The sequence below is a fragment of the Erpetoichthys calabaricus genome, chromosome 5 (assembly GCF_900747795.2).
Source record: "Erpetoichthys calabaricus chromosome 5, fErpCal1.3, whole genome shotgun sequence".
NCBI classification, from domain to species: domain Eukaryota; kingdom Metazoa; phylum Chordata; class Cladistia; order Polypteriformes; family Polypteridae; genus Erpetoichthys; species Erpetoichthys calabaricus.
Genome location: NC_041398.2, coordinates 227,934,444 through 227,953,902, shown reverse-complemented (window position 1 = coordinate 227,953,902; position 19,459 = coordinate 227,934,444). Strand labels below are relative to the sequence as shown.

At 40.0% G+C, this 19,459-nt stretch overlaps 1 protein-coding gene across 1 annotated transcript in view; it reads right to left on the bottom strand.

The window, feature by feature from the left end:
- Positions 1-3,569: 3,569 nt before the first annotated feature.
- LOC114652884 (cell division cycle protein 20 homolog B-like) overlaps positions 3,570-19,459 on the bottom strand; it is a 61,875-nt gene continuing 45,985 nt past the window's right edge. The window contains exons 7-10 of the mRNA XM_051928037.1: positions 15,391-15,616; positions 13,491-13,616; positions 12,563-12,680; positions 3,570-4,059 (exon numbers count right to left, since the gene is read on the bottom strand). Of these exons, the coding sequence (XP_051783997.1) occupies positions 3,953-4,059; positions 12,563-12,680; positions 13,491-13,616; positions 15,391-15,616 (577 nt within the window). The 3' untranslated portion in view covers positions 3,570-3,952. The remainder of the gene's footprint in view (positions 4,060-12,562; positions 12,681-13,490; positions 13,617-15,390; positions 15,617-19,459) is intronic.

The following is a 19,459-nucleotide window of genomic DNA, read 5'->3' as shown; positions in this document are numbered from 1 at the left end:
AGTCACATACAAGTCACTCTAGTCAGCAAATTTTTACAGATTCAGATTCAGATTATGTCCTATGTGAATTGACATGTCAGTAAAATTCTGTTATCTGAGCAATCCAAATGAGACTAAAATTACAGAGATTCTCTGATAATAATTACTATACCCCACATTCTACTGTAAAACTAATCCCACCAGAATACATCTTTAAGGTTTTTTTTTTTTATCAAGATTCTGTTTCTAAAGGTTTCATTTTATTTTAAGTTTGTTTTATTTTTACCCCCTCTTTTTTTATTGTTTATGCAATGCTTTTTGGATGACATCATGGAAGCGATGTTATAAATATGGCAGTATTCACTGTCTCTCTGTGGATAACACCCTTCAGTGAATTTCATCTGGTTTTGCTCCCTCTGCACAAAGAAATCTCACTTCGGTGCGTTATTCAACAATATGCAGTCAACCAGTGGAGCATCCATATTCATTTGAGTTTGGCTTCAACTGGATTAATGGCAAAGAGCTGTGGTGTGCATGCTTGGATTTCCCATAAGCCATCACAAATGATGGCATCACAAATGTATGTTGCGGTTACTTCCTAATTTTTAACTTGTCTTTACATACCCTTACCCTTGCAATGTACATATATCATGGCCCAGCCCAGACGCACCACCTCTCCAAACTCCAAACTCAACAGACACAAAGCACAAGTCCAGCACAGCACACGTTTATTTTGGATGTGGGAAACGTTTCCCGAGTCTCCCACCTGCACAGCACAGTATAAAACACAATAAATAAAACAGCACTTTGCCTCTTTTCTCACTGCCTTTTCTTTCTCTCTCTCTCTCTCTCTCTCCTTCTCCTCCACTCCTCCTCCTTAGGCAAGCTTCCTCCTCTTCCTCCTGACTCATCGACTGAAATGAGGCGGCCCCTTTTATGTTGACCTGGGAGCACTTCAGCATTATCTGGAAGTATTCTCAGGTGTGGTGGAAACGCAAAGGAGGGCTTTGCAGCTCCCCCTGATGGCCCCCACAAAACCCAGCTCCCATGGAGCCCTGCAGGAATCTGAGGTGCCGCTGCAATCCTGGAGGGTTTCCATCTAGCACTCTGTTCTGTGCACATCTTCCTCCTCGGTCCTTACAGTATATTGGCCTCTAGGCCAGGAAGGGACCCCAATTCTCTGTCACCATATGGAGAGAGTGACCTGTAGGGGACAATGCAGTACCCCAAACCCCAGACACAATCTCACAAACAGAAAGATTTATTGCAATTATAATATCTTCTAAAGGCTTCCCCTTAATATGTACAAAAACACAATACAATTCTTCATACTGTTCCTCTTTCTCTTCCTCCTCCACTCTTCATACAAAAGCTTTGTCCATCCTCCATATCCAAATCCAATCCGCCTGGTGAGACAAGGAGATGGAGTCACACTCCTTCTTTGTGCATTACATTTAACTGTCCATTTTTTTAACTTCTCAGTCCATTCATAAAAACTCAACTGTGGTAAAATACTATCTCAGTATTGTGCAGAAAGCATTGTATGGATTTCAGCCACTGGTACATCTTCAGTCTACTGCTTGCTGCTCTTCGTTCTGTTTATTTGTTTGCAAGCATTATATACACAGTGCTTGGTATTATACAGTATTTGTTGTGATGTTTGACCGTTCATCATCTTTATAATTTATGGGTTGTCACACACATGCACATGGGTGGCAGCTAAAGGGTTAAAAAAATGTAATTACATGCCGGAGCAGGGGATGGCAGTGTTCTCTAACCTTTTCTCTCTTTCCTCTGCAGACCAGCCAAAGGGAATCCCGCTTGAGTCTAAGGCCGTCACTTCCGGTTCCGACCATTCTGACATCACTTCCTCCAGTCCACCTGTATAACTGCCGTATTCATTGTACTACTCAGTTCTGTTTTGAATTCCAGTCTGTAAAGACGTGTTTTTATTTCCTCATCTACTGGTTCCAAGTACACAGGGTGGTTACCCAAAGCTTTTTCTGTCTGTGGTGTTCTCTTTATCTCCAAAGGGTTAAAACTGTCCCTGCATCTGCCCGTTCAAGTGCCTGTCGTCCTGTACCATTTGCCAGAAGGGAGGAGTGAGAAAAATGGCTGTGCAGGATATCTGAGGTCTGTAATCATCCTGTTTGACTTTCTAAGGCAGCAAATGTTGTATATGTTCTGAAGGGATGGCATCAGGGTGTCAGTAATATTCTGTGCCACCTTCACTATTCTCTGCAGTTCATTTTAATCTTGAACTGAGGACATGCCATACCAGGATGTGATGTAGCCAGTGATGACGGACTCCACTGCACAGCTGTTGAGGTTTGTGAGAGCAGATGAAGAAATCCACGTTTTCCTCTGATATCTGAGGAAGTAGAGGTGCAGGTGAGACTAATTGTGTCCTCTTCAGCTCATAAGTGATGCTCATTCCAAAAAATTTGAAGCTGCTCCCTCTTTGCAGAAGTCAATGTGGCCTGCCTTCTACTTTCTGAAGTCTATGACCAACTCCTTGGTTTTGCCATTAAGGGTGTGATTGTTGTCTTGGCTCTGCTTAGTCGCAAGGTATACCTCTTCTCTCAGATCTGTCTCATCATTGTTGGTGATCTGGACTATGATGATGGTGTCATCAACAAATTTACTGATGGATTTGGAATGTCTGGCCACAAAGTCAGAGGTTAACAAGAACTACAGAAGAGGGCTCAGTACACAACCCTGTGGAGTATCTGTGTTGAGGTTCAACATAGAGTATGTGATGCTGCCAATCTGCTCATGCTAAGGTCTGTCGCTTCAGATTTCCAAAATCCAATTGCAGAGTGTAGCATTGAGTCTTAAAATGAGGAGTTTGGTGGTTAGCTTTGTTGGTACAACAGTGTTAAATGGTGAGCTGAACTCTTGAAACAGAACTCTGGCATAACAGTTTTATTATCCTGTGTCCTTGGGTAGGTCATTCAATTCCTATTAAATTAAAACAATTATGACAGATCAAATTTATTTATACCTTTGAGAATTCTGAAGACCACAGAAGGTGATATGGACATGACACTTGATGTTTGACACTTTTCTTCCATGAGTACACTGTATAGGTCTTGTGCCAATTATAATGCCAGGCTTCAGAAATACTTTCCCCTGGATGGGTCTCCAACTGTTCCTTCCCCACAATGTCTGCCACACATTTTTAAAATCACATTGGCTTATGTGATGGCCCTGATCTCTATAACCCACCCAGCCTTAAGTTTAATACCAAGAACCATGAGACTATCTCTGTGGTATCTGAACACAAATGCTGGCTTGGTACTTTTTCTACAGCTTGTGCACAGCTTGGTTTTCTCTCTGTTTGACTGTCGGGATTGACGTATTCAAAGCAGCAGCCTGTTGCTTTGCAGATGAGCTAAAATGTTATTTCTAATTATAAAAGTGTGACATTTTTCAAAGATGTGCTACTTCATCATCTTAGGGAACCATAATGGAAAAAGTGTGATTTGTCTGTATGATGACAAAGATCTGAAAATACACCTACAACAGAACAGTGTGATAGAAACCAATAAGTAAGAATGAATGCTTTTCAGAACTGACTGAGACAGATCTTTATTCATAATAATTCCATTAAATAAATATATAAATATTGGTATCTGATATTTCAGAGTAGTACTGTAGTTTCAATTGCACTAACATAGTCCATGCTCTTCATTCTGGCTGTAGTGTAAATCCCTTCCACACCAGCAGCACATTGTCTCTGCTGTCATGTCTGACGGTGCTTTTTTCCTTTATTGAAAATGCAATTCCACCAATAGACTCATGCAGACAGACAGAAAGAAACAGACAGAAAGAATCGTCTTCTACAAGTCATAAAAAGTGCTTTAGCCAGTTTAGTATTGTGCACATTCACTTGAGGTGTCAGCTTCAGCCGTAAATACTTTGTTTTCAATCCATATTTAATGAATTTTCAAAGACCAGATTCTCCAATGCTTTAATCCCCAGAAATTTTCCACATACAAGCTGTCCCATCTGCTGCAGCTGAAAAAATGTGACTCCCACTGGGACTTTGTGCGAGGCTGAGCACTCGACCTTTGTGACCTGAAAAACAGCATGAAACAACAACACATGAGAACAAGACATATCTAAAATATTAATGTGCTCTCCCTTTAATCGGGTCATCTAGGATTAGTCCCTGCTTTGAACTTTATAGTACCAAGATAGACACCAGTTTTATAAGACCATGCACAACAAAACAAGTTCAAGACGTGTACGGATAAATGCTGTAAATGAAGGGGGACCTTTATAGGGTAGTCAGGTGTAAACCCATCCATCCATTGTTGTGTCCATTTATATTCTGAATTCATTTTTCCAAATTTAGAGAAACTGGTTGCCTAATTTAAGGTGGATTAATAGTAATAAAGTATCCAAAAATGATTTCCACTAGTTAAAATGTACCATGTTTTTAAAATGGAAGAGCTTTTATACAATTTCTTTTTCAAATAATCTTGTTCTGTCCTATATTTTGGAATGCCTGTCCCCCTACACTCCAAGTCATAAGGTGGTCTGCTTAAAATTCCAAGAGTCAAACTTAAAAGAAGCGGTGAGGCGACCTTTTGCTGTTATGTGCCTAAAATCTGGAATACTTTACCTGTAGAAATTCGACAGGTTGATACAGCGGAACATTTTTAAAAAACTACTAAAAATGTGTTATTTTAATTTGGCTTTTTCGTAACTACTTTTCAGTTGTATTCATAATAGACTATATTGGCGTAGAATTTTTATATTCTTCAGAGATCTGCAATTTGTACAGTCCCAACTATTCTCTGCTGTCTTTGCCGGTTCTTCTGTGGTGGCAATCTGTGCCGCCACCACCACCTGATCAAAGCACCATGCAGGCCCCTGAGATGATGGAATGAATGTGGATGTTTTGATGTTTCAGCTATCCACAAGACCAACTTCATCAAGTCCTATCATGTGAAGCCTGAAAGCTAAGAGGTTTGATTTAGGATCATTTATGTTAGGTAGAATGCCCAGTGGGGTCTGGGCAGACCCTTGGCCTTGAAACCCCTGCAGATTTTTCTTATCTCCAGCCTACCTGGAGATTTCTTTGTTTTTCTCTCCTCCCGGCCATCTGACCTCACCTTGTTTTGTTTTTATTTATTGTTTAACAAGCTGTCCCTTGCGGCCTGCCCACATAGTAGTGAAACAGGACAAACTTTAAAAATCAATAAAAAAATTAAAAAACTGTAATTCTGGCCAAGCGGAAAGTAGGTATGCTCCAAAGACAAATGTTGACACTGTATCTGATCGTGTTCAGCTCTGACAGGAGAGCGTCCCCCGTGTGCAGAGAAAAGCCCGTGGCCGTGATATCTGTGGCAATTAGCAGATATCTTCTAAAACACACGTAGCTCTTATTTCTCTCTCAAAAACGTCAAACATTACTCCTTAACAATCTGTAGATGATAATATCTGTTGAACAAACAAGTATCACTAGCTAAGCGGAGGCAAGGAGCGTTCCAACACTTGGCGAGAGGTAGACTGACTTGAATGGAGGCTGGCATGTTAGTGAGGAGGGCCCCGCGTGACATCACGCTTTCCCCTCCCCTCAGCCTGCAGCCTCTGTCTCGGATTAGCACGAATAAATCACTGCTGCAAGCAAACTATTATTCTTAGCATGATGAGAGAAGTCGCAAAATCTACCAGAATGTTCAAGCAAATTCTCATAAAATAAAAGCAATCTAAATCCGTTAATCAGTTCTCTCGTGAAAAGCGGACAGACATACAGTGCATCTGGAAAGTATTCACAGCGCATCACTTTTTCCACATTTTGTTATGTTACAGCATTATTCCAAAATGGATTAAATTCATTTTATTCCTCAGAATTCTACACACAACACCCGATAATGACAACGTAAAAAAAGTTTACTTGAGGTTTTTTCAAATTTATTAAAAATAAAAAAACTGAGAAATCCCATGTACATAAGTATTCACAGCCTTTGCTCAATACTTTGTCGATGCACCTTTGGCAGCAATTACAGCCTCAAGTCTTGTTGAATATGATGCCACAAGCTTGGCACACCTATCCTTGGCCAGTTTCGCCCATTCCTCTTTGCAGCACCTCTCAAGCTCCATCAGGTTGGATGGGAAGCGTCGGTGCACAGCCATTTTAAGATCTCTCCAGAGATGTTCAATTGGATTCAAGTCTGGGCTCTGGCTGGGCCACTCAAGGACATTCACAGAGTTGTCCTGAAGCCACTCCTTTGATATCTTGGCTGTGTGCTTAGGGTTGTTGTCCTGCTGAAAGATGAACCGTCGCCCCAGTCTGAGGTCAAGAGCGCTCTGGAGCAGGTTTTTATCCAGGATGTCTCTGTACATTGCTGCAGTCATCTTTCCCTTTATCCTGACTAGTCTCCCAGTCCCTGTCACTGAAAAACATCCCCACAGCATGATGCTGCCACCACCATGCTTCACTGTAGGGATGGTATTGGCCTGGTGATGAGCGGTGCCTGGTTTCCTCCAAACATGACGCCTGGCATTCACACCAAAGAGTTCAATCTTTGTCTCATCAGACCAGAGAATTTTCTTTCTCATGGTCTGAGAGTCCTTCAGGTGCCTTTTGGCAAACTCCAAGTGGCCTGCCATGTGCCTTTTACTAAGGAGTGGCTTCTGTCTGGCCACTCTACCATACAGGCCTGATTGGTGGATTGCTGCAGAGATGGTTGTCCTTCTGGAAGGTTCTCCTCTCTCCACAGAGGACCTCTGGAGCTCTGACAGAGTGACCATCGGGTTCTTGGTCACCTCCCTGACTAAGGCCCTTCTCCCTCGATCGCTCAGTTTAGATGGCCGGCCAGCTCTAGGAAGAGTCCTGGTGGTTTCGAACTTCTTCCACTTACGGATGATGGAGGCCACTGTGCTCATTCGGACCTTCAAAGCAGCAGAAATTTTCTGTAACCTTCCCCAGATTTGTGCCTCGAGACAATCCTGTCTCGGAGGTCTACAGACAATTCCTTTGACTTCATGTTTGGTTTGTGCTCTGACATGAACTGCCAACTGTGGGACCTTATATAGACAGGTGTGTGCCTTTCCAAATCATGTCCAATCAACTGAATTTACCACAGGTGGACTCCAATGAAGCTGCAGAAACATCTCAAGGATGATCAGGGGAAACAGGATGCACCTAAGCTCAATTTTGAGCTTCATGGCAAAGGCTGTGAATAATGTACATGTGCTTTCTCAATTTTTTTATTTTTAATACATTTGCCAAAATCTCAAGTAAACTTTTCATGTTGTCATTATGGGGTGTTGTGTATAGAATTCTGGGGAAAAAAATGAATTTAATCCATTTTGGAATAAGGCTGTAACATAACAAAATGTGGAAAAAGTGATGCTCTGTGAATACTTTCCGGATGCACTGTGCATACATACAGACAGACAGATGCTGGATTTCATATAGAAAGAGATATATTGCCTAATCTTAATTGTTTTCTCTTCTTGTAACTTTCTTCTGTTATCTTGTAAAGCACTTTGAGCTACATTGTTGTATGAAAATGTGCTATGTAAATAAATTTTTGCTGTTGTTGTTGTTTGCACATGGAGTTTTCTTGTATGTTCAGTACGCTTTATTAGTATACCCGGCACAAGTAGTACTATAGTAGCTCCTAATTTAAGATGACGTCCATCACTGAGAAAATACAATGCACTGTTATGGCTTGCAGAAGCAAAATCTCCTGTAACCTTTCAGAAATTCTTCACAGCAAAGTATGGGAAAAATCCCTAATCTGAAGGTAAAAAAATTGTGAACTCTTTTTATATTTTTATTCATTTTATATTTGTCCCCTTTTTAGCCACTGTTGATTATCAGTGTTCATTAAAAAGTATTACAAACTGTAATCAACATATTCAATTATGAACATCCTGTATATCTAATGCACCCTTAACCAAATGGTGCTGCTTGTCCTTTCTGACAACACTGGCCCAATCACCATCAATGTGGAATTTATACGTTCTCCCCATGTCCTCTTTCTTTTTCTACTTTACTTTCCTCATACATCCTAGCAATACAAATATTAAAGGAAGTTTTGTCTTTAAAATGGACCACTATTAGCCAGATAAAGACTGTACACTTTCACATAAGGTGTTAGCTTCAGCCGTAAATGTTTTGTTTTCCATTCACATTTGCTGAATATTCTTTTTGCAGGCTGAGCATTTCTGTTTGTCGCTCTGATTCATATGCTATACCTGACGCTACTAGTGATATAGCAGCTTTTAATTAAATTAATTTTAAATTAATTACATTTTTAATTAATCACTGAGAAAGCACAATGTGCTTTTTTGACTTGCAGAGACAAAAATCTCCTGTAATGTTTCAGACATTTTTCACAACAAAGTATAATGAGAAGTTCAATAAGATAGGAAGCATTTTTATTTATTTTTTATATACAATGTCCTCCATAATGTTTGGGACAAAGACACATTTTTCTTTGACTTACCCTTCTGCTCCACAGTTTAAAATAACAAACAATTTAGACGGGATTGAAGTACACATTGCAGACTTTCATTTAAGGGGATTTCCATACTTTTCGGTCACACTGTGTGGAAATAACAAAATGTTTTCTACACAGTCCCTCCATTTCAGGGCACCATAATGTTTGGGACACAGCAATGGCAGGTCTATTAAATCTGTCATATTTAGTTCTTTGTCACATGTCCCTTGCAAGTAATGATTGCTTGAGGTCTGCGATTTATAGACATCACCAGGGGCTGAGGATCTTCTCTGGCGATACTATACCAAGCCTAATGTAGCCATTTTCAGCTCCTGCTTGGTTTTGGGGCTCGTCCACTTAAGTTTTCTTTTCAACATTAGAAGGGCCTGCTCAGTTGGAGTTAAATCAGGTGAGTGGCTTGGCCATTCAAGAATTTTCCATTCATTAGCTTTGACAAACTCCTGTGTTGCCTTAGCAGTATGTTTGGGATGTTTATCTTGTTGTACGAAGAAGTGCTATCCAATGACTTTGGAGGCATTGACTGGAACTCGAGCAGATCAGATATTTCTATCCACCTCAGAATGCATTGTACCATTGCCGTTAGCATTTCTATCATCAATAAGTATGCCAGGACTGGGGGAAAACATACATGTCCATTCCATAACATAATGTGATGTCAATATTGCAAACTGCACTGAGTGACAAATACAACTACAGGTTAAAGGAAAAATAAAATAAAAGTGAGTGATAACATTATCAGGAACGTGCCTCGTATTTGTGCATATCCGGAATGCTTCAACGACAAGGTGAACTCATCTGTGAAGTTACATGGGCTGCTGTTAAATAATCCTGAGGTATCCCAGTTGTGAACAGGAGTATAAATCTAATGAGGTGGGATCTTCAAATCAAATGCTTGCTTACATTTGAGTTTGTTCAATTATTGTTTCCGAGAGTGTTTTCTGGAAATGGTTTCTTCTTCTTCTTCTTTTGGCTGCTCCTGTTAGTGGTTGCCACAGCGGATCATCTTCTTCCATCTCTTCCTGTCCTCGCCATCTTGCTCTGTCACATCCATCACCTTCATGTCCTCTCTCACCACATCCATAAACCTCCTCTTAGGCCTTCCTCTTTTCCTCTTACCTGGCAGCTCTATCCTTAACATTCTTCTCCCAGTATACCCAGCATCTCTCCTGTGCTCATGTCCAAACAAAACACAATCTCGCATCTCTGAGGAAATTGTTTATTAAACAATATTTTAGTAAAAAAAAAACACATGTGTTTGGGATATTTAGAGCATATGACCGGATGATATGATATGTGGAAAATACAACACAGGTAATGTGAGATTTGTTTACAGATCTTTTTGATATTGTATGCTGTTGTCCAGTGTTGGTCACCATTTATTTTAGAAACTTTGTTATCTCAGTTCTACTTGAAATCATTGAAAACTTTTCAAAAATCTCTACTGACTACTACTGTGGCAAGAAACATAATAAAAATATAATTTTCAGGTGGAGTATTCCTTTAAATTCTGTGACAAGAATACACAATAACAGCTACTTTTTGATATGTCTAAGCTCAGTCATTTAACACTGGGCAAAATAAGAAACTCGGAATACCATTCACATTACACTGTAAGTAGAAGAGAACAGAGGTCAGTACACACGATGATTAGCCAAATCAAAAGTGAAAGCTGAGCTCAAGGTTAGAAGCAAAACAAACCTAGTCTCGCTGAGCCAGACATACAGTATAATATATATGTCTGGAGACAACCTTGAGTGAACTGGGTGGAAACAATTAGGTGGCTCACTGAGTGTCACGTTTCTAAACCAATCCTGCGTCTCAGGAAGGTGGAGCTCAAAGTAGGGACGGTAACTTTGAACTCATCCTGGTCCTACAGACAGCAAGCATCTGATTACGATAACTTATACAGCAGAAAAGTCTCCTAAAAAGACCCCTGTAAAACATATGTGTGTTTTGAGTGTGTACAGAGCACATTGCACATGTTATAAATAAACATAACACACTCAATTAGAATTCAAAGCTATCAAATTTGAAAAACACATCATCAAAAGATGCTATGTGTGCTTTCTGTTGTTCAGCGTTAAGATGATAGTGTAGAAGTGAATGTAAGCTGGATGGAAGTGGATATAAGAATTGGCAGCTATGTCCATGAAAATATGAAATGCAAAATATCCATTTGAAGTAAATGGTGTGTCACACTCCATCAAAAGAACTGCCATTAAGAGAGGTGATAACAAAGAGCCGCAGTAGTTGCAGATTTCAGTACACAACACACCCAAAATAACACATCTGCCTCACAACACCAGCAGAAGAATGAGACAGCTGCACAGATTCCACCTTCTTTGAACTTCTTTGGACTTTGTTAAATGGTGCGACTCAAACCACCTACACCTGAACACCAGCAAGAGTTGATGGTGGATTTTAGGCCCAGGCTCCTCACGGACCCCGTGATTATCAGAGGTGACTGTGTGCAGACCTATAAATACCTGGGAGTGCAGCTGGATGATAAATTGGACTGGACTGCCAATACTGATGCTCTGTGCAAGAGAGGACAGAGCCGACTATGCTTTCTTAGAAGGCTGACGTCCTTCAACATCTGCAATAAGATGCTGCAGATGTTCTATCAGACAGTTGTGGCGAGTGCCCTCTTCTACGCGATGGTGTGCTGGGAAGGCAGCATAAAGAAGAGGGATGCCCCACGCCTGGACAAACTGGTGAGGAAGGCAGGCTCTATTGTAGGCATGGAGCTGGACAGTTTGACATCTGTGGCAGAGTGACGGGCACTCAGCAGGCTCCTGTCAATTATGGAGAATCCACTGCATCCACTGAACAGGATCATCTCCAGACAGAGGAGCAGCTTCAGTGAAAGACTTCTGTCAATGTCCTGCTCCACTGACAGACTGAGGAGATCGTTCCTCCCCTACACTATGTGACTTTTCAATTCCACCCGGGGAGGTAAACGTTAACATTATACAAAGTTATTGTCTGTTATACCTGCATTTTTTATCACTCTTTAATTTAATACTGTTTCTTTATCAGTATGCTGGAGTATGTGAATTTCCCTTTGGGATTAATAAAGTCTATCTATCTATCTATCTATCTATCTATCTATCTATCTATCTATCTATCTATCTATCTATCTATCTATCTATCTATCTATCTATCTATCTATCTTCTGACTGCACGTCTAAATGAATAACTAAAACAAGTTAACATTACTGTCTAATTGAAAATGCAAACATGCCATGCTAGAATTGCTGCAGCGTTTTAATGAACAGTATATGGACCACAATGCTTATCAGACTCTGTTTGCTGTTATGACATTTAGTGATGCAACAGTCAATATAACAGAAAGATCTCATAGCTGACAGAAGCACATCTCAAGCGCGTGCAGCCAAGTAACTCTCACTTCTGTTGCAGCACTCATCAAAATGTATAAATTAATCATTACGTTTCAGTTGTTTTGTGCTACTGAGCTCCTAGAGGTGAGCTTTTTATTTTCTCTCAGCGTCGTCTTTTTTTCAGTATCTTTTGCTGTCTTCCTGAATCCCCGGTGGTGGTTTAAAATGCACAGACTGTAGAAATCGGGGAAAGAGTTTTAGGAAGAAGCCCTGTGGGTAAAGCCTTTGCAGCGCAGGATTTCACCAGCTGTTCACTACAAACTTTTTAATGGGTTCTCCCCAGATGTGTATTCTCGTTCAGGAATCATGTCTGGCCCATCAAGACTAAAACAAACAGGACCCAAACACTTTTCTACAACTTCGGAAAGAAAATGCCTGGAAAAGTAACCTTTTCCTCTCTTGCTTTTCAAAAAACTATCCTTAATTGATATAAGTATCAGTCATCCTTAGACAAAGCAGTTCACCCATAAATAAAATGGCCACTATGATGTCACACGCAATCGTACACTTGCGTGGTCATAGCAACTAAATTCCAAAATGGCACCTCTAATGATATCATAAGCCTGCATTCCAAAAAATGGTAAAATGGTAAAATAAAAATGAAGGATAATGATTTAAACATGACACACGGTGCTTCTTTAAAAATGTTTTCATTATAAAATAAATCACTATATCATATTGATCATATCGTCTTACCTTTTATCTCGGCCTTTCTTGTAAGTGAATGAAAATCCCACCTCACAATTTGATTTTTTGGAAGCCCATGTCCTGTCACAATCTCTTTACTGCATGCTAGCCATAGTAAAGAGCAAATCTTTTAAAAGAAAGAAAGTTGTGAAAAAGTCAGTACTGATCTCATCCATTGTATGCCCCAAAAGCCAGACCCAAAATTTCTAGCAGTTTTATTTATCTTTTGCAAGTATTGCATATTGCAGTAAATGGCAACAGCTGAAGATGCTACAGGCATTTTTGACCAAGAGAGGTGAAACTTGAAAAAATATTGATAACTGTAATATTGCATAACATAGTGGTAGCAGTACTACCTGGCAGGAAGGAGACTAGGGTTCACATCCCAAATTCTCCCTGTGTGGAGATTGCATGTTCTCTCAGTGTCTGCGTGAGTTTCCTACAGGTGCTCCGGTTTTACCTCGCAGTCCAAAGACATGCAGGTTAGGTGTATTGTGTGTGTGTGTGTGTGTGTGTGTGTGTGTGTGTGTGTGTGTGTGTGTACGTGTGCGTGTGTGTGCTTGGTGTGTGTGTGTGTGCCCTGTGGTGGGCTGGCGCCCTTCCCGGGGTTTGTTCCTGCCTTGCGCCCTGTGTTGGCTGGGATAGGCTCCAGCAGACCCCCGTGACCCTGTAGTTAGGATATAGCAGGTTGGATAATGGATGGATGGTTGGATGTTTTCATTAATGTATTTTCCACACATTGATGGTAATAGCACATCATCATGTTGTAAATTACTAGAGTAGTTCATAGATAGTGAGTTAAGCATGTCCCTATACATAAGGTGATGTGCCTGATGATGATGTTGCTATACGCAATCGCGTCATAACTAGCTGATAAAAGAAACATGATCCCAAAAAAAAGAATATAGCAACCATTTTATATGATGTACAAAATAACCTGTGATTTGGTCTCGGTAGATCGAAGACAGTTCCCATTGTTTATGTCCCATACACGTACAACTCCATCTGTCATCCCTCCACCGACAGCTACTATTTCAGACTGCCACGGGCACCAGTCCATTGCCTAATGAAACCAGAATCACATAGCAGTTTAAACAATTAGTGGCACCAGCAACGTCTGGTATGATTATGACAAGTAAGAAAAGGCAAAAAAAAAAAGAAAGTTTTGTAACTGATTTGTAATATGTGAAATTAACAATTCAGGCAGAAAAGGAAAGAAAAAACAAAACAAAGCAAAACAAAACAAACTCCCTATTTGGATAATGGACAATCAATCACATGTCACCAGAATCAATGAATTCACCATGGCATGGATTTGGCTGGTGTCAGAAATCCTGCCTGGATATATATGGTGGCATTATCTGAAACTCAGTCAACTTATGCTTTATTGACAAAGGTGAAAAAGCCTTTCTCAGATGTCCTACCAGGATCATTCATTTCTGGTGACTGGGAAGATAAAAATATGGAAGACTAAAGTTGATGTCACATTACACAGCTTTTTGTTGTGGAGCATGCTAAATCTGCTGATCACAGTTCCTGATCTAATTGCTGCGCCATGTCGAATTACATGACTGAAATTCACAGCTCATGTCACATTTACCAACTGGCCAATGATCTGCCAGCACAGTTATGGTTGCCCCTTTTTCTGAAAGACAACAGTGTGTTGCCTGACGGAGCCTGCACTGTACGAAGGGCTAACAGCTGAAGTGAGTTCTGAAGTAATCTCTGACCTTTAACTCTTTTTTTCTATTCTGTTCTGGTACGTAAAGTATGAGGCATAGACAGACCCGCTTTCCTCATTCAATATGTAAATAAACTGAATTTAATTTGAATAATTAACTTTCAACTTAGAAAGAATCTGCTTTCAATATACTTTATGCCCTCTATTACCCAAGGGTTTTTCAAATTATTTAGTAATACCTCTACACTGAGTACAGTGTGGACACTTGTACAGTAAACAATCATGGTGTGCTACTTTTGATATATCTTAGATGGCTGTAATATTTATTTTCACTTAAGGGATGAAAAAACAAACTCAACAGCCTTCCTTAACATCAACCTGCACCTGTAATAAAGGCATTCTTACAAAATGACACTTATATTAACAACATATTGATTTATTGATGACTGTAACCTGGCCTGAAAGTGTGGTTATGTGCACATGCATGTCCTGAAATGGACTAGCGTTCTGTCCAGAATTGGTTTCTACCTTCTGTCCCATGCTTCGGGGGTACACTCTGCCTCCAGAACCCTAAACTGCATAAAGTATCTTTGACAATGAAAAGACTGATTGATGTGTAAGATTCATTGGTGACTCTCAATTGATCTGACATTACTGTTCTCCAACAAATACTTTACCCGTTATTGGTTTTCCCATAAGTAATGGCCACCCTACCTTCCTTCTAGACAACTTGTTGCTATTCCCTGACTCACACGCACTTATATTCTACTATGGAGTCAATTACAGTTTCAAAGTGAACACCCAAGCTATGTAATCCATTAGACAATGGTGTCTTCTAGTGTCCACTTGCTGTACCACAGTATCAGGCAGGTGAAAAGGATATCATAAATTATTACAGTGTCTACAGATTTCCTGCTCTGCTTCAAAGTGTAAAGGGTCAAAGTAGCTGGTGCAGGAAACTTCCCACCCATGGTACACCCAAGCAAAGCATCTGATAACATCTCTCCACCAAAGATGCTATCATGAGGTCTCCAAACCAACATTTAAGACAAAATTCCATAGTTCAAAACCAAAACAAAATGCATCTACCACTCCACCTTTCTCTGTGCACCATTATAGCTAAGCTCTAAATCTGTTGCTTTACCTCCTACAGTACCTTTACAGCTGTGGGGTGGACCATAGACTGCAAGGGTCGGCAGCGAAATGTTGTGTTTGGGTCATTGGGCCAAATATTCAGAATGCCATCACTGGATCCACTTGCAAGCCGGCAGCCATCAGGTGACCACTTGAGGCCAGAAATACTTTTGGTGTGACGCAGAGAGCCTATGTGGTGATGAGCCATTCTTACATCATAGTGATGGATGAATCCTAAACGTGAGCCACTGTGAAAGAAGAGTCATTTTATTAAGGGTTATCATAAAATAAACCACAGAGGTGTTTACAAAGTCCAGCAGAGTGCTGCAGAGTTGTAAATGCTGTTCAAAGTGAATAACGCTATAAATAATGTGGACTGAGATAGGGAATATAAAAAATACAGTTAATATATGCATTGTGAATAGAATGAAATATATTAAATAGCCCACTTCTGAACCAATTTTAACTTTTCATAAGGTGGAAACATGAACAGTAATAACATCCATCCATCCATTATCCAACCCGCTGAATCCAAACACAGGGTCACGGGGTCTGCTGGAGCCAATCCCAGCCAACACAGGGCACAAGGCAGGGAACCAATCCCGGGCAGGGTGCCAACCCACCGCAGGACACACACAAACACACCCACCCACACACCAAGCACACACTAGGGCCAATTTAGAATCGCCAATCCACCTAACCTGCATGTCTTTGGACGGTGGGAGGAAACCGGAGCGCCCGGAGGAAACCCACACAGACACGGGGAGAACATGCAAACTCCACGCAGGGAGGACCTGGGAAGCGAACCCAGGTTCCCAGATCTCCCAACTGCGAGGCAGCAGCGCTACCCACTGCGCCACCGTGCCGCCCAGTAATAACATGTTTCATGAAAACAAACTATTTGACCCAAGAGTACTCAACATTTCCTTTTCACCTATCAATAGCAGAATTGAGCTGAGACTGGAACATTTTTAACATACTGTACTCAACTTACTGGATCCTAAACAGCTGACAAAAAGACATTTTTATATCAGCCCCCTACAGCATATTACTCAGTACATTAAGTGTTGCCTTGACCAATAAAGGACATGAAACCTGGGGTCTGGCCAACTTTTTAATGCCATAGTTTATATTTACTTATTTGGCTTACAACATTTGAGATACAATTAGTTACGTCTGTTTTGTTTTTTCAATTGCACCAGAAGCAGGTGAAGTGACTTGGTCCTGGTCACATGGTGTAAGCAGTGGGATTTAAACCCACAACATCAGGGTCTGAGTTCCAAAATCTTAACCACTGGTGTGGTCATTGTCCTAAAAATGCTCACTTACAAGTTTGGATTTATGTACTTTCCATGTATGAGTGTAAGTCAATAATTATCCACACTTTAGTGATAATTTTGTTTGGGCTTACACATGCTCTCAACCTCTAAACCTAAACCTGTCTGGCTGTACAGCTTTCCCCATACACATGTGGAAACATGGAGTGTCATACCACATATGCAACAACACTCTTACACCAATTGCTTCCATACCTGCTGCTATCACTATAGTGATGTCTCCTTTATTCTAAAGAATTGTAACTTTCAGTATCCTCTCAGTTAATTCTGCTGTGTGTTTTGCCATATGAAAATAATTATTGGCATACAACAACTCCTGTGGAAATCCATCCCACCACTATTACAACCAGCAAATGATTCAGAATAGACTAGTGATGGGTGAAACAGGCAAGTTTCGATTCACATAATGGTGTTTTTTTTTTGTTTGACCCAATGATATCTCATTCTGCAACTACCAGATCTCACATGACTCCAAACCTCAAAATAAAGGTACCCATGATAGACAAAATAGGAACAACAAAAATAAGAAGTTAATAATAACAACAAAAACAAAAATTTCAAATCAAAATAAATCATGCAAATGACAATTACAAAAGATTCCCTAAAGTAAAAAAAAACTAAACTTTGTAAGAAGTCCACTAAAATGTATTTAACCCTGGAAAAATCAGTAAATGATTTGCAAATTGTAACTCTTGTATTTCTTGTTTTCATAGGCAGATGGAAAACAATGTTCAGTTAGCTCGCTTGGCAACTGAGAACAATTTTTGCTTTGTGCCCTCCCCCAGCATAACCAATCGTCTATGGTGGGGAGAGCAAAAGCTTTAGAATCGTCAAAAATTTCGATCTCTGCCTTTTAACAGATCTTGAAATTTTAGGGTCCCCTGATACCGAAAACATTGATATCTCTATGATAGTAAGTGTCTGTCTGTATTGTAGTGAGTTCCTCCAAATGTAAGATGAGGAGCCCGACACACACGAGAACCTCCTACTCTTACAAGAGACTAATTATATCAGGTTCGGAAACAAACAGAATCTTAGCCCTAATGTGATCAACTTTAATGGAGGTGGCCTTTATGAATGGCAAAATAACCACCAGACCAATTAAGTAAATTAAACAAACAAGAGTATCTATCTATATATATATATATATATATATATATATACTAGCAAAATACCCGCGCTTCGCAGCGGAGAAGTAGTGTGTTAAAGAGGTTATGTAAACATATATATACATATACATATATACATATATACATATCTACATATACACATATCTACATATACATATATATATACATATACGCATCCACATATATATACATATATATATATACACATATCAACATATATATATACACATACATATACACACATACATAAACACACACGTATACATATATACATACATACATAGTGCATTGTAACACGAGCTGTGATTGTTACATGGGAGGGAGACGACAAATCACAGCTTCCCGCTTTCTAATCGGGCCTGTGATTGGTGCTTTGATGGATGCCCAGATCCCACAATATGTCCCCTTAGGAGAGGCGTTAGGCAAGTGTAATTGAATAGCGGTGCTGCAAGTTTAGCTTTACACCTGTTTTTAAGGCTTATTGACTGAAAGGGGCTTTCATGAAAAAACTTAGGGCTTTGCTACAGGATACACCCTCCACAAGTTAAGGAAGGAAAAATAAAGGTATATATTTCTGTTTTATTTAAACCTTTTAAGTTTGTATGCGGGCAGTATGGTGGTGCAGTGAAAGGTGCCAGTTAGGAGACCCGGGTTTGCTTCCCTGCGTGGAGTTTGAATGTTCTCCCCATGTCTGTCTGGGTTTCCTCCGGGTACTCCGGTTTCCTCCCACAGTCCAAAGACATGCAGGTTAGGTGCATTGGCGATTCTAAATTGTCCCTGGTGTGTGGGTGTGTGTGGGTGTGTGCGCCCTGCGGTGGGCTGGCACCTTCCCCGGGGTTTGTTTCCTGCCTTGTGCCCTGTGTTTGCAGGGATTGGCTCATGTATTTAGGATATAGCGGGTTAGATAATGGATGGATGGACATTTGTATGCATAGCCCCATTTGCCCGTTTTCGTTTTTTTTCATTCTTCAGTAATATTTCAGCAAACCCGGAGCTTGTCAGTTCAAATCCTGGTACTGACACCACTGTGTGACCCTGAGGAAGTCACTTCACCTGCCTGTGCTGCAAAAAACAAAAGTAATGTAACAAATTGTACCTCAGATGTTGCAAGTTGCTGGAATAAAGGCATAAGTCAAATAGATAAATATGTATTATACACATAGGAACTATTCATTTATTTTCAGTTAAGTCATCTGCAGCAAACCTTTATAAATGAGGGTTTCTCCTTTTTAGATAGTGCAAACTGTTTCTTCTTCATTGAGGTTTTCTCTTGGAGAGCTTTTTTCATTTCATTGAAAATTAAAGCAGCAGCTGCCAAAATATGTAGCTTTCTTATTAATTTTTCAACATTGTGTAAAATAACTATAAAGTAACATAAAAGGTTTAAATGTTCATTATCCTTTAACACTAAAATATTACTAAAGAGATACAAAAAAAGTAAAATGCATATGTTGTTTTTCTTTAAGGAGATTAAATATTACTGAAGAAAAAAAAAAACCTAAAACAGCCAAATGGGGCTATGCATACGAACTTAAAAGGTTTAAATAAAACAGAAATATATACCTTTTATTTTTACTTCCTTAAATTGTGGAGGGTGTATCTTGCAGCAAAGCCCTAAGTTTTT